This window comes from Chrysemys picta, chromosome 2, assembly GCF_011386835.1.
Source record: "Chrysemys picta bellii isolate R12L10 chromosome 2, ASM1138683v2, whole genome shotgun sequence".
NCBI classification, from domain to species: Eukaryota; Metazoa; Chordata; order Testudines; family Emydidae; genus Chrysemys; species Chrysemys picta.
This window is the reverse complement of record NC_088792.1, coordinates 213608349-213622555: the sequence shown is the minus strand read 5'-3', so window position 1 is coordinate 213622555 and position 14207 is coordinate 213608349. Positions and strand designations below refer to the sequence as shown.

The 14207-nt window shown below is 48.2% G+C and overlaps 1 protein-coding gene across 3 annotated transcripts in view; it reads left to right on the top strand.

The window, feature by feature from the left end:
• CDH2 (cadherin 2) overlaps nt 1–14207 on the top strand; it is a 191671-nt gene that overhangs the window by 32229 nt on the left and 145235 nt on the right. Inside the window, exon 1 of one of the 3 annotated variants that reach the window (XM_065585419.1) lies at nt 6305–6321. The exons of the other annotated variants lie outside the window; for them this stretch is intronic. Coding sequence (XP_065441491.1) covers nt 6321 — 1 coding nt within the window. The 5' untranslated portion in view covers nt 6305–6320. Of the gene's footprint in view, nt 1–6304; nt 6322–14207 lie in introns of those variants that run through there. 3 annotated transcript variants of the gene reach the window in all.

Genomic DNA, 14207 nt, shown 5'->3' with positions numbered 1-14207 from the left:
AATGATGGGAACACAGAGCCTTGGGGTGGTTCTGGGGGATCGACTGTTGCTTTGGTCGAGGTGCATGAACACTCTGTGGGTATGGGGGAGGCAGTTACACCTTGTGTAAAATTAATATGGTAATATAATGTTATGGAGGTTAAACTAAGGAAGGAAAGTGCATTTTCCCAGAATTTGTGCAGTGTATATTGGAAAAGGGGTAAAAGAAATGCAAACAAAACATGGTACTTAATTAAAATCCTGTTAGGGCTCCAAAAGGAGCCACAATAGGTTGTGCTTTCTTTTTCAGATCTGTGTGTGTTTTGGTGCAGGAGATGAAAGTGAAAAGTAATGAGAACTCTGGTGGAAGTGGAATGTGTCCCTTTAAAGACTGCCTCTGAGCTGCTGATAGCTTTAAATCCAAAAGCAAGCCAAGAAAGCCTCTGTGTGAATGCAAATTACCTAGCTAATGGGGGAAGGAGGAAACTGCCCATAAGTAGCAGCACAAAGAACCTGCTAATAATAAATACATCTGGTCAGCAAACAAGTTACTAGAAGACTCAGATTATGGCCCTCCAGAAAAGGGAGGTAAAAAACCAAGTCAAGTCTGAAAATAAGGGGGACAGGTTAACTCTAAGGGGTGTGTGTGTGTGTATACAGAGCAAAAATCTGAAGCTGTCTCTCCGCTATTACCTGAAAATAAACTTAAAGCTTGGTACAGCAGAGAAACTATTAAAAACCTGGTCTGTTGTACAAGAGGGGAAACTGAGGTACACCACCTCATGAATTTCATAAATGACTACTGAGTGGGGTAATTCACTAGCCTGACTCTAGAACAAAATAAGGACAGCCTGGAGGTGGTAATTCTGTTTTTCCTGCAATTAGCAAGGAAATTTGTAAAAGGAATTGGTATTATTATTAAGCACCCCCACCAGAGGGGGTGAAAATTGTTTCTTTTGTTTTTCAAACACTCTACAAGCATGCTGGCGCCAGTGGAAGAATAACCCAGAATACAATGACAGGTTTCAGAGTAGCAGCCGTGTTAGTCTGTATCCGCAAAAAGAACAGGAGTACTTGTGGCACCTTAGAGACTAACAATTTTATTTCAGCATAGGGTTACCATTCGTCCGGATTCCCCCGGACATGTCCGGCTTTTTGAACTAAAAATAGCGTCCGGGGGGAATTTGTAAATGTCCGGACTCACCCCCCCCACCCCCCGGCCGCCGCCGCCGCATGCAGAGCGCGCGCGGCTAACAGGGCAGCCGGCCGGATGGTGCCACTTACATGGGGCTCTGACAGCCAGAGAGAGCCCCTCCTCCCCCCTGCAGCAGAGATCATTCCCTCTCTCCCTCCCTGCATTCGCAGATCGCCTCCAGCAGTCTGGAGCTCCTCCCCCACTGCTGCCCAGCGTGCGGGGACGAGCGGCTCAGGCAGTTCCTGAGCAAGTTCACAGAGACATTAGGCGAAGAAAGGCCAACAACAAGGGGGCCAGGGGGTCGGAGAAGGGGCAGGGAGGTTCTGGAGGGGGCAGTCAAGAGACGGGGGGGATCGGGAGTTCGGGGGGGCTTTCTGGGGGTAGGGGTGTGGATAATGTTTTGGGCAGTCAGGGTACAGGTAGGGGGTAGGGTCCTGGAGGGCATTTGGGGGGGGTCTTAGGAGGGGGCAGTTAGGGGACAAGGAACAGGGAGGCTTAGGTAGGGGGTGGGGTTCTGGAGGGCAGTTAGGAGCAGGGGTCCCAGGAGGGGGCAGTCAGGGGACAAGGAGCCGGGGGAGGGTTGGGGGTTCGGGGGGGGGCTGTCAGGGTGTGGAGAGTGGTTGGATGGGGCGTGGGAGTCCCAGAGGTCTGTCTGGGGGTGGGGGTGTGGATAAGGGTTGGGGCAGTCAGGGTACAGGTAGGGGGTACGGTCCTGGGGGGCATTTGGGGGGGGTCTTAGGAGGGGGCAGTCAGGGGACAAGAGGCAGGGAGGCTTAGGTAGGGGGTGGAGTCCTGGGGGCAGTTAGGGGTAGGGGTCCCAGGAGGGGGCAGTCAGGGGACAAGGAGCCGGGGGAGGGTTGGGAGTTCTGAAGGGGGGAAGTCGGAGGGGCAGGATGGGGTGGGGCCGGGGCCAGGGCAGGACAGGGGCGGGGCTCCTCCCGTCCTCTTTTTTGCTTGCTGAAATATGGTAACCTTATTTCAGCATAAGCTTTTGTGGGCTACAGCTCACTTCTTCAGATGCATCCCGTTCTTTTTCCAGAATACAATGAATCTATGTTTTGTGTTGTTTGTCTGTGGTGTTTGTCTTGTTGCTAGCATGACGTGGGTGGGGGATGGCTTCAAAAGGCTGACCTGGGGGGGCGGGGAGGAATGTGTTTGGGAATGCAAAATGCGCAACCAGAAGGCCAGCACCTGTGTAATAGTTACCATGGTACCTGGAAATGAAACGGCAACTAAGGTGGGACCCACACGCCCTATGAAAATAATAAAAAGGGGAGAAGCTCACTAAAAATCAATGGAGGTGTGTGTAAAATGGTGTAAATCAAAGATGATGTTTGGCTGTGCTCCTCTCCTATGGCTATGGAGGAGCAGGATCAATGGCCTATGGCAAGGGGTGAACAATTGGGTGTACTGTGTATGAAGTGTTTTGCTGAAAATGTACATATTACTAGGGGGCACAATTACACCAGCCCCTAACCAAACTACACACATCTACAGGTTGCCATCTGAACTTTAGTGCACAAATGAATCTGTAAATCTTATTGCTGTGAATAATCAAACCGGGGCATACGGCCTGATTCAAGTGGTTAAATTGGTTTGGACAATAACCCATTTTTCCGTAAACATTCAATGAACTTATAATATGAACAAAAGCACGTAAAACGTTCAGGGGCAGCTTGTTGCAACTGCCAGCAACTGAACACATTAAAATCTTAACCCTATCGAAGAAGGAGAGGCAGTGTTTTGGTGGTGGCTCAAATATTGGACCATACTGCAGTGGTCAGGACTCGGTGTTGCTGTGAATTGTGTATTGTTAACTGGACTTGTGTTATGTTGCATATGGAGATAACCTAGAAGTAATGTAGTAAACCCTCCCCACACTGCAGTGTACTAAACAACCCAGACCCAACCTTCTCGGGCCCACTATAATGGGAAGTCTGGAACACTAATTAAAATAAATGTGGTATCCCCGTACAAGAGAAGGTGCAGGGCACTATGCTACACAAGGGGCAATGGAACAAATAAAATATCAACACCTTCCACCTTGATGCCTGGCCCTATCAGAAAATGTGTCGCCATATGTCCTAGGCTTTTCCAGGGATACCTGGGCAGAAGGATCCCAAAAGAAAAAAAGGGGTGGAGTGTTAGGATATAGATATTCAGGCCTGGCTGCAAAGGCCTATACTTTAAGAATTTAGGTGTATTCTTATCACTTAGCTAGTTATAGAGGTATAAAAGAAAGACAGTGATTTTGATTCTATCTGTGTAAGGGCCTTCTCTTACTGTGACAGTCTAAGGCCTGGTCACATCCTTACATTCCAAACTAGTCACATTGAAATAAGATGCTATTGGGCTGTTAGAAATACAATCCTGTCCTGATATTCCTATCACCTCCAGAGAAAGGGAAGAACCTAGAAGATGTAAAAGGAAACTTAGTTTGATAGCATCCTGTCTGGCAAGAACTCACTTATCAATAGCTGGGATGTGAAATCTTCATTTCTGTGTTGTTCTCTCACTGTAGTCTCCACTTCCCTATTGTGTCAGGATTAGTTAGTTAAATTTCAGTAAAATGATTGGTTAAGTATAGCTAAGCAGAACTCAACTTTTACTATATAGTCTGCAGTCAACCAGGAAGTAAGGGGGGGGGGGGGGGGAGAATGGGAACGGGGGTGGGGGAAACTGGATTCATGTTTTGCTAATGGGTGTGGAATGGGAGCAGGGACGGCTCTGTGGTGTCAGAGCTGGGAAGGGGGACACTGAGGAAGGAAAGTGGAATCATGCTTGCTGAAAGTTCACCCCACTAAACATCAAATTGTTTGCACCTTTGAACTTTGGGTATTGTTGCTCTCTGTTCATGCGAGAAGGACCAGGGTAGTGAGAGGGTGAAGAAATAAGCTCCCTAACAAGGCTGTTTCCCTTTCAGCACATGTACCTGTTATTCCACAGTTCTTTTGCAAGCAGAACATGACATAGGCATATTGCATCAGAAGCTTTCCACGCAGCTCACTCATTGAGCTCCTCTCACCTGCTACCTGTTCCTCCCACCTACCAGTTACTGCCAGTTGTCAGTAGCCTAGTAATTACCACCCATGTGCTTGTAATCCCCTCAACAGAAGGTGGTTAACTGCTTTCAGCTGAGCCTGTAGCTATCTCTATGGTATAGCAATCTTCCGTGATCCGGGTACTACAGCTAGCACTGTCACACCCCTGAACAAAATGCCACCCATCATCTGCCTCTAATGATGAAAGGAGATCAGAGTTGGTGAAGGCTATCTTCTCTGTCCCCTGTGAAGGAAAACTCAATGTTTCATCTTCTTGCCAGAACTTCTGATAGTGAGGGTCCTAACCAAGTTCAGGCGATACAATGGTTGGATCATCTTAATGGTCCCTTGCTGGCTAATAGGAACAGAGAGGATCCAGCCCTTATACAGTGCAAAGTGAAATTACACCAGCTAGAGATTTCCATTGGAGAACTTCCTCTCTGTCAGGGGAAATCTTCAGTCAGTGTAAAGCTGACAGAGGCATCTCTTCTGCCTCCTGTGACCTCTTCCTCTCACTATTGCTGTCTCTGCTAGAGGTGCACCATCCAGCAAAAGGGATCGTCTTACTGTGGAAGAGGCAGGTGAGGGAAGAGGAGAGGGGAAGAGGGCATGTCAGAGGAAGACTCCACTATGGTGGATTCTCTGCTGGTGGGAGGGCTTCTGCCAGCACTATCATTTAAAGCTGTCCTCCTGCAGCTATAATTTATGCCAGGCCTGGGCATCTGAGGATTTGGAAGACATGATTTGCTCCCTGTCAGTTCTCAGCTCTACATAACATTATGTTAAGACATAAAGGGGGGAGGGATAGCTCAGTGGTTTGAGCATTGGCCTGCTAAACCCAGGGTTGTGAGTTCAATCCTTGAGGGGGCCACTTAAGGATCAGGGCAAAATCAGTACTTGGTCCTGCTTGTGAAGGCAGGGGGCTGGACTTGATGGCCTTTCAAGGTCCCTTCCAGTTCTAGGAGATAGGACATCTCCATTAATGTAAATGGAGGATTAAGCCCATAGTTCTCAACTCTATTGCAAATGGTAGTAACCAATTCCATTACTTCCCGAGTCTGGATGCAGGTAATCTCTGAGAACTAAGGCACCTAGTCCATCACTGGGCTGGGATCACTTTCTCTGGTGGTATGGCTGGTGAGAGGGGAGAGATCTTGCTCTTAGTAGAGGGTCAGCAGAATGAAATTGACCTGGTTCTTATTTTCTCTGTTGCCCACAAGGTTGAGTAGGAACAGTAAATTCAGTTTTCCATTTGCAGCAGTTTGGAAGAGCTCTGAGTAGTGACAGATTCTGGAGCTCTCCACCTTCAGACTTAAGCCTTATTTGCATGAGAAAGTTGTTCTTTGTGTGCAGTATTACCTTTGTAACCATAAGGACTACATTTTCTTTTTTGTTTTTAAATGAAGATGTTAAAAACACTAGCCTGTGAAAGATTCCTACTTGCCACAGACAGGCAGCATTTTCAAGCCCTGTGTATGTTTTAAGTTTAGTGTGGTTTTAAAAGGATAAAAATAATTGAAAGGCATAATTTGTCACAGAAAATCTGACAATAGCAATGGAAAGTGTTTAATACAAAAGTGTTTAAAAATTGGATTCTGTGCTGTTTAAAATCTGAAATATGTACTAATTTTGTTTCAGTGCAAATGCAGGTAATATTTGAAGCCTGTCTATAAAGGCATTGGCACTGCAGTTAGTAGTGGAACACTACTTTTTCTATAATGGGATCGGTGGCGTTCTCTAATTAGCTGGAAAACTGATATTCAAATACAAGTAAACTAGCAATCAAATGGAGGCAAAACATCTAAATACACTTTTGGTTTATGCCTTTAGCATACCTCTGTCAAAATTGAAAAATATAATTCTTGGTTATTTTCAGTGATATGTCTGTTAATAACAGTATTGGATCTAAATCAAGTTGTTGCTTTAAAATGGGTTAATGAAAAGGTTACAAAACTTGTCTTTGACTAATGTGTGGTTGTTAAGCATCACTAAAAGTCAAATATAGAGATTGGGGTTTGTTTGTTTTTGTTTCCCCAGAGCTTACCTACTAGTTCTGCCCAACAGGATTTGATCCAGAGCCCCACTGAAACAATGGGAATAAAAATAGTAAAATTTGTTTTCGATTTTATTTTTATTCTGTCTAATGATGTTGTATAGCCTGCATATGGAGTAATTACTACAATAGCTATAGACATAACACAAAAAGAAACATGACACTTAAAATGTCATCTGATATTTGTTCTGAGGTTTTGCATTGCAGAAGGAACACTGCTTTTGAATCTTAAAATGTAATGTATAGTTGTTTTCCACAAAACACCTCAGAATAAATATAGAAAGGGGAAACGGTTGTGCAAAAGGTAAATAAAGCTCTTGCAATTAAAATTTGGATTTTAATTTAAAAAAAATCCCTGTTCAAACCTACTCTGCTCTGAGAGTCATTGGCATGTTGATAGTTTAACTATCTTCAGTCTTTCCTTATTCATATGCACATTAAGTTTGTTGAATAGATAAAAGTTGTGAGTGCATGAGGATAGCAATTAATCATGTCCCACTTCTGCTTTGATTTGAAGTCCATAGCATTTGTCATTCAACATGGCTTTCAGAGTAGTAAGTTATTTGGAACATATTTTTATAAACAATTCTTATCAAGTGTCTTTGTCAAACCCATTTTTTATTGTTTGCTTATTATTATTAGAATTAACCTGCAATGTTATGCTTATTATTTAGACTTCCAAGCTCTTCAAAAAGGGGATATTGTGTCTATAGACTAAGGGTATGTCTTCACTACCTGCCATATCGGCGGGTTGCAATAGATTTATCCGGGATTGATATATTGCGTCTCGTTAAGACGCGATATATCGATCCCCGAACGTGCTCATCATAGACTCCGTAACTCCACCAGAGTGAACGGCGGTAGTGCAGTCAATGGAGGAGCTGCGGCCGTCGATTCTGCGCCGTGTGGACCCCAGATAATTTGATCCAAGATACTTACACAACTTCAGCTACGCTATTCGTGTAGCTGAAGTTGTGTAAGTATCTTGGCTCGATTCACTGTCCCGCCCCCCAGTGTAGACCAGCCCTATAATGCCAACCAAAATCTGCAGTTCTCTTACTGAGCATATGCCCTTATACTCAAAGAACACCACTTTCCTTTCTTACTTAAGAATACAGTGCTGTAATGCACACACTTGCTTTTATAAAATTGATTAATTCAGTTCTCAAGAGATTGGTAATGGGGAATATAGCCTTTCACTTCTAGGTCACTAGTTCACATTCAATCTGTCAGTTGTATATGAAAGGACTTACTAACTGATGACTCTTCAGTAGCCTATTGTGAAAAAAAATGTGTTGGTCTCAATCCAGTTTCTGGTAGATATGTGTCCATGTCACAAAAGCCACCATCCATTAATTAGATGACTAATCCTTACATTTAGTAGTATAACTGAGTTCAGTGGGAAGTGGGATCACATATGTGAGTAAGGCTCACTCACAGAACTAAGGGTTTCAGAATAGAGTAAAGCAGTGGTTTAAAAAAAAAAATTCTGAGGACCCAGTTGAAGAAAATTGTTGATGCCCGCAACCCCAGGGATGAGGGGTTTGGGAGGGGCTCAGGGCTAGGGCAGAGGGTTAGAGTGCGGGGTGAGGGCTGTGGGGTGGGGCCAGGAATGAAGGGTTCAGGGTGTGGGAGGGGGCTCTGGGCTGGGGCAGAGGGTTGGGGTATGGGAGGGGGTCAGGGTTCTGGGCTGGGGGTGCAGGCTCTGGGGTGAGGCTGGGCATGAGGTGTTTGGGGTGCAGGAGGGGGTTCTGGGTTTGAGGGGGCTCAGGGCTGGTGCAGGGGTTTGGGGCATGGGGTTGGGGCACGGGCTTACCTCTGGCAGTTCCCGGTCAGCTGCGCAGCTGGGGTGCAGAGGCAGGCTTCCTGCCTGTCCTGGCACCGCAGACCACGCTGTGCTCCGGAAGCGGCTAGCAGCTGGTCTGGCTCCTAGGAGGAGGCACGCAAGCGTCTCTCGCCCATAGGCACCGCCCCCCCCAGCCAATGGGAGTGCAGAGCCGGTGTTTGGGGGGGGGCACCACGTGGAGCCCTGTGGCCCCCTTGCCTAGAAGCTGGACCCGCTGCTGGCCCCTTCCGGGGCACAGCGTGGTGTCGGAAGAGGTAGGCACTAGCCTGCCTTAGCTGGGCAGGACCGTCGATGGGCTGAGCCAGGCAACCCCCAGTGCCTTACATGCTGCGACCCAGTAGTGGGTCACAACCCAAAACTTTAAAAAACACTGGAGTAAAGGCTGCAGCACTAATTGTTAAACTTACTAGAAAAAGGAACGAGGAAAAGGGAGTGACAAGTAATTGTTCTCAACTGGAAGGACTCCATCCAAGTGAGAGTTGAGATACATGGGGTAGTTAAGAAAAAGTATTTCCAATATTTTCTCTGTTTTATCAATCTCCAGGACTATCAGTTCAGCACTTTTTCATGAGCCCTACATTCCTATGAAGAAGTAACAAAGTCAACAACTCACATCCTAATTTATACATTGACTCAGACAATTTTATAATGCTACTGTACCACCATTTACAACTATATGAAGTCTATTTTATTCAAACCTTGTTTACCTTTACTTAAATATTTCATGCATATAGCCATAGGTTCTGGAACTAGGGGAGCTGGGACTTTCTATTTTGTACTTATACTTCAATAGCTACAGAGCCAAAGATCATGTTTAATTATTAAAGGGGGTATTCTTTAAAAGTATTCTTTTGATTTTTAAAAAAGAACAAACCTCATGCCTTAGATACGTTACACAGCTCCCCACCCCTGCCCAAAAAAGTAAAACTAGAGATTCTTGCTTTTGAAGAGACTTTTACTTATAAGCAAATTAAAATTGTGACAAAACTACAAACAATGAATTTGATTTTTAGAACAAAGTTCGGCAACGGGATCTTTGTGGACAGACCCTTATGTCTTGATAGCCCACATCAGGGGTCGGCAACTTATGGCACGCGTGCCGATTTTTAATGGCATGCTGCGGCCGCCGCTGGGCCCACTCAGCCCGCTGCCAAACCCCGGCAGCATGCTGAGCGGGGCCGACGGCTGGGACCCCGGCAGGCAGCAGCGTGCCATTAAAAATCCTGCCCGGCCCAGCCCGCTCTTCTCTACCCCCCGCTTACCGCTCTCTCGGGGGGGGGGGGGGGGGGGCGGGGGGCAAGGGGCAGAAGCAAGCTTGGTCCTGCCGGCTGCTGCAGTAGAGCAGGCTCCGCTGGCAGCCAAGCTTCTCCCTCCCCCGCCTCTTCCCCCAGCGTGCTGCGTCGTGTCCCGCCTCCTCTCCCTCCCTGCTGCCGACGGCCCTTGCGAGGGTGGGCAGAAGAGGCGCCCCAATGCCCTCACTGCTCAGACCGGGAAGGAGGCGAAGAAGAGGCAGGAGCGGGGCCTAGGGGAAGGGGGGGTGGAATCAGGGCTATCCCCCTAGCCCCCTGCTGTCAGCCACTCAGGGCAGGGGGCTGGGAGCACCTCCCCTGATCCCAGCCCACCCCCCAACCCTCTGCCCTGACCCCTGCACCCCCTCACATCCCAGCCCCCTGCATCCCCCCCCCCCCAATGACCCCTGCCCTGACTCCTGCACTCCCCACACATACCCAGCCCCCCCACACCCCCTGCCCTGACTCTTGCACCCCCCACATCCCCACCCTGAACACCAAATGGGAGCTCCTGCACCCCCCTCCCCCCCCCCACACATTCCCACCTGCACCCCTCGCAACAAATGGGAGTTGCCCAGGTAAGCGCGCCACACCCAAACCTTCTGCCCCAACCCTGAGCCCCCTCCCTCATTCTAGCTCCTGGTCAGACCCTGCACCCCAACGCCCAGCACCCCAACACCCATCCTGCTCCTTCGCCTCCAGCCCTGTGCTCAATGCACTCCCACCCTCAGCTCAGTGCAGAGAGAGAGGAAGAGAATGGACCAGAACCAGGGAGAAGGTAGGTACCCACTCTATGTGGGCAGGGCTGGGACCCCAGACTGGCAGCGGGCTGAGCAGGGGCGGCAGCCAGGACCCTGGCTGGCAGGAGCCAGCCACCAGCCCCACTCAGCCCGCCGCCGGCCTGGGGTCCCGGCCACCAGCCCCGCTCAGCCCGCCGCCGGCCTGGGGTCCCGGCCACCAGCCCCGCTCAGCCCGCCGCCGGCCTGGGGTCCCGGCCACCAGCCCCGCTCAGCCCGCCGCCGGCCTAGGTGAACAGAACCCCAGGCCGGCAGCGGGCTGAGCAGGCCGGCGGCATAAGATCAGCTTTTTAATTTAATTTTAAATGAAGCTTCTTAAACATTTTGAAAACCTTGTTTACGTTACATACAACAATGGTTTAGTTATATAATATACAGACTTAGAGAGAGACCTTCTAAAAAACATTAAAATGTATTACCGGCACGTGAAATCTTAAATTAAAGTGAATAAATGAAGACTCGGCACACTGCTTCTGAAAGGTTGCCAACCCCTGGCCTACATTGTGATCCAGACAGGTATTGGGAGTCAGCAGGGCTCCATGTGGTGTAGTAGTGCACCCACGCAGATCATAATGCTTGATCTGGGCCTTACTTTGCAGGATCAAAGTCTTGCAATGTGTGACTCACCACTGCAGCACCTCCTGCAGGCGGACCCGGGGGTTAGTTCTTCTCGCCAGTGCGCCCTCTTTTGGTGGTGCCTCGCTGCTGTCACTTCTGCTCTGGGGACCCACATTATTCCCAGGACCATGAGGTCCTCTTTGTGACACAGCCCTTCGGTTGTGCCGCACTCTGTGCTCCCCCCTTCCGGGCGACAGTGTAATAGTCTGCTGTCCAGCCACTTCCCTCAGTGTCTTCTGCAAGGAATTGTCTGGCCACTTCCTCAATGGCATGGCAGGGGAGGGGCGGAATCTGGCCCATCCACTACTCTGGCTCCCAGTCCAGGGACTCTGTAGATAGCAGCTACGTGCTGCATCCCCTTCAACCTCTCAATACCTTTCCCTGGGTCACTTCCCCATGGTCCCCAGCACCCTCTTTGTCCTTGCCTCAGGGTCTCAGCTTGCAGATCCCTGCAGCCCGCCAGAAGCTGCCTTTAGCTCCCCATGTCTCTGCCTGCAGCACTGCTCTCTCTGGGGCACTTGCTACCTTCAGCCTGCAAGGCAGCCAGTCCTCCTCCCTCCTCAAGCTCCAGAGAGTGACTGAAACTACTTTGCTCTGCAGCCCTTCTTATATGAGCCAGCCCAACCCTGATTGGCTGCCCCTCTCTGATTGGCTGCCTTCTGCGCAGCCTCCCAAGGACTCTATTAACACCTTAGAGCCCAGTGTGGGGCAGGCACCCCATCACCCACTGAATGTGAATCTGCATTTTTTTCCAGTTTGTTTTTAAATTAAAGCCAACTGTATTGAGTATCAGGATAGAAATTCTTGATTCCCTTAAATAAAAATGAAAATGAACAAAATGATATCTTAATCTTGGAATCCCATTTTAAAATAAGATTTCAAGTAGCAAAAACTATATGGGCTCTGAATACTTAATGTTAGTACCCCTTTAAGGTTAGTATGAACTTTCAGAGATTACTGTACATTTTGTATAGTAACAGAGGCGGAGTGCAGAATAACTCTAGTTTTAATACTGTATGCTGTTTGCTAGTAGAGAGACAAGATGGGTGAGGTAATATCTTTTATTGGACCAACTTTTGTTGGTGAGAGAGACAAGCTTTTGACACGTGGCTGACGTGGCTACAACTGTGCTATTTGCTAGTAGGTCAGTCATGTAACTTTTGTTATGTACTGTAAAAAAACTACTGTTTGACCAACAATACTGTTGTATTACTCTTTTGTTTAGTAATCCAGAACTGCACATCATGCATGGCCTAGCAAACAGTAAGGGGTTTAGTTAGAATTGATCAATAAATTCAGAGCCTGTTGTTTAATAAGATCAATACTCTGTAATGAAGTCTGTGCTCCAATTCCCTGCTAAGGATCACTGCAGGGGATATGAAGGTGTCTGTTTTTCTGTTATAAAACACAGTGAAAATTATGTTTGAAGTTTTTTCCTATTATGCAAGGATTGAACTACACTTCTTATTTTCCTCCATACCAATTCTGAAAATCCTCAATGTATAATCTTTGTTTCCTGAAAATGAACTGCAAAGTTTTTCCATGAGATTGTTTTGTTTTAAAATGACCATGCTGTGAGCTAAATTGATCGCCATCCTAGTCTTATTAAAAAACAAAATAAAAACCCAACTTAATGGAATCCTTATTTTGTGGGATTCTGTTTGGCTATTTTGTTTTGCCTGGGTCAGAGTAGATAGCATTTTACAAAATAACTTTTTTTTTTTAAATTAAAATGCATGGTTGTGGGCATAGCAGAAGAATGTTGTCTGATAAGGTTTTAATATAATCCTGCACCTACGCTTGTGGGCACATCTTCTATAAAAGTACTGTCTTGTTAATAGACTAGGTGTGACGATGGTGAGGTGGAGTGGAGTGGTTGTGGTATCTCTTATGCAACCCTCTCAACATGGTGCATCATTAGCCAATTGCATTCATTTGTAGGGTTACCATTCGTCCGGATTTACCCGGACATGTCCTCCTTTTTGTGCTAAAAATAGCGTCCGGGGGGAATTTGTAAATCACTCAAAATGTCCGGGATTTCCCCCCCAGGCAGAGCAGAGCGAGCGGCTGGGAGGGCTGCAGGAAAGTCACGGACTCCGGAGCAGCTGTAGAGCTCCTCCTCCCCCCCTGCATTCTGAGCCGGCAGCTCCTCCTCCCCTGCAGCCCAGCGACCCGCTCCCGCAGCACTGTGCAGGGGCAGGGACTGGGTTGTGTGTTGCACTGGGGAGCGCAGCCACGTGTCCGGCTCGCACAGAGCCCAACACCATGTTCTGAGCAGCAGGGTAAGGGGGCCAGGGGGCAGGAGAAGGGGCAGGGAGGTTCTGGAGAGGGCAGTCAAGAGACGGGGGGGGGGGGGTCGGGAGTTCGGGGGGGGGCTTTTTGGGGGGAGTGGAGAAAGTTTTGGGCAGTCAGGGTACAGGTAGGGGGTAGGGTCCTGGGGGGCAGTTGGGGGGGGGTCTTAGGAGGGGGCAGTTAGGGGACAAGGAACAGGGAGTCTTAGGTAGGGGGTGGGGTTCTGGAGGGCAGTTAGGAGCAGGGGTCCCAGGAGGGGGCAGTCAGGGGACAAGGAGCGGGGGGGGGGGGGGGGTTGGGAGTTCTGGGGGGGAGCTGTCAGGGGGCAGGAGTGGGGAGAGGGATCGGAGCAGTCAGGGGACAGGGAGCAGAGAGGTTTAGATGGGTTGGGAGTTCTGGGGGGGGCTGTCAGGGGGTGGGGAGTGGTTGGATGGGGCGTGGGAGTCCCAGGGGTCTGTCTGGGGGTGGGGGTGTGGATAAGGGTTGGGGCAGTCAGGGGACAAGAGGCAGGGAGGCTTAGATAGGGGGTGGAGTCCTGGGGGGCAGTTAGGGGTAGGGTCCCAGGAGGGGGCAGTCAGGGGACAAGGAACGGGGGGAGGGTTGGGGGTTCTGGGGGGGCGGGAAGTGGGAGGGGTGGGGCTAGGGCAGGGCTCCTCCCGTCCTCTTTTTTGCTTGCTGAAATATGGTAACCCTATTCATTTGTGAAATGGAGAATAATATGTAAGTTGTATGTAATGTTGTAGTTACATGAGAGGTAAAAATTGGGTTATTGGGTTTGGGATTTATTGCTGTTTTTTATAGTATAAATTCATAATAAAAAGTTTTTATCATTATTCTTATAAGAATGTGGAAGTCTTTCATTTTAAAATTTTCTTTGCTGACATCTTTATGGGCCAAGACCCAGTGCCCTCCATGGTAAGCTGAATCTAAATTCAGTGATACTCCACTGCAGCAAATTAAAACAGTTGAAGTAAATATAAAATGAACAGCACAGTCAGCAAAGTATTCGTTGTAGTGTTTATATTTATGCCAGACTTGGTTTATTTTTCTTGCAGTTTTCAGTGTACAATAGATGTTTTGTATTAACAAACAATTGC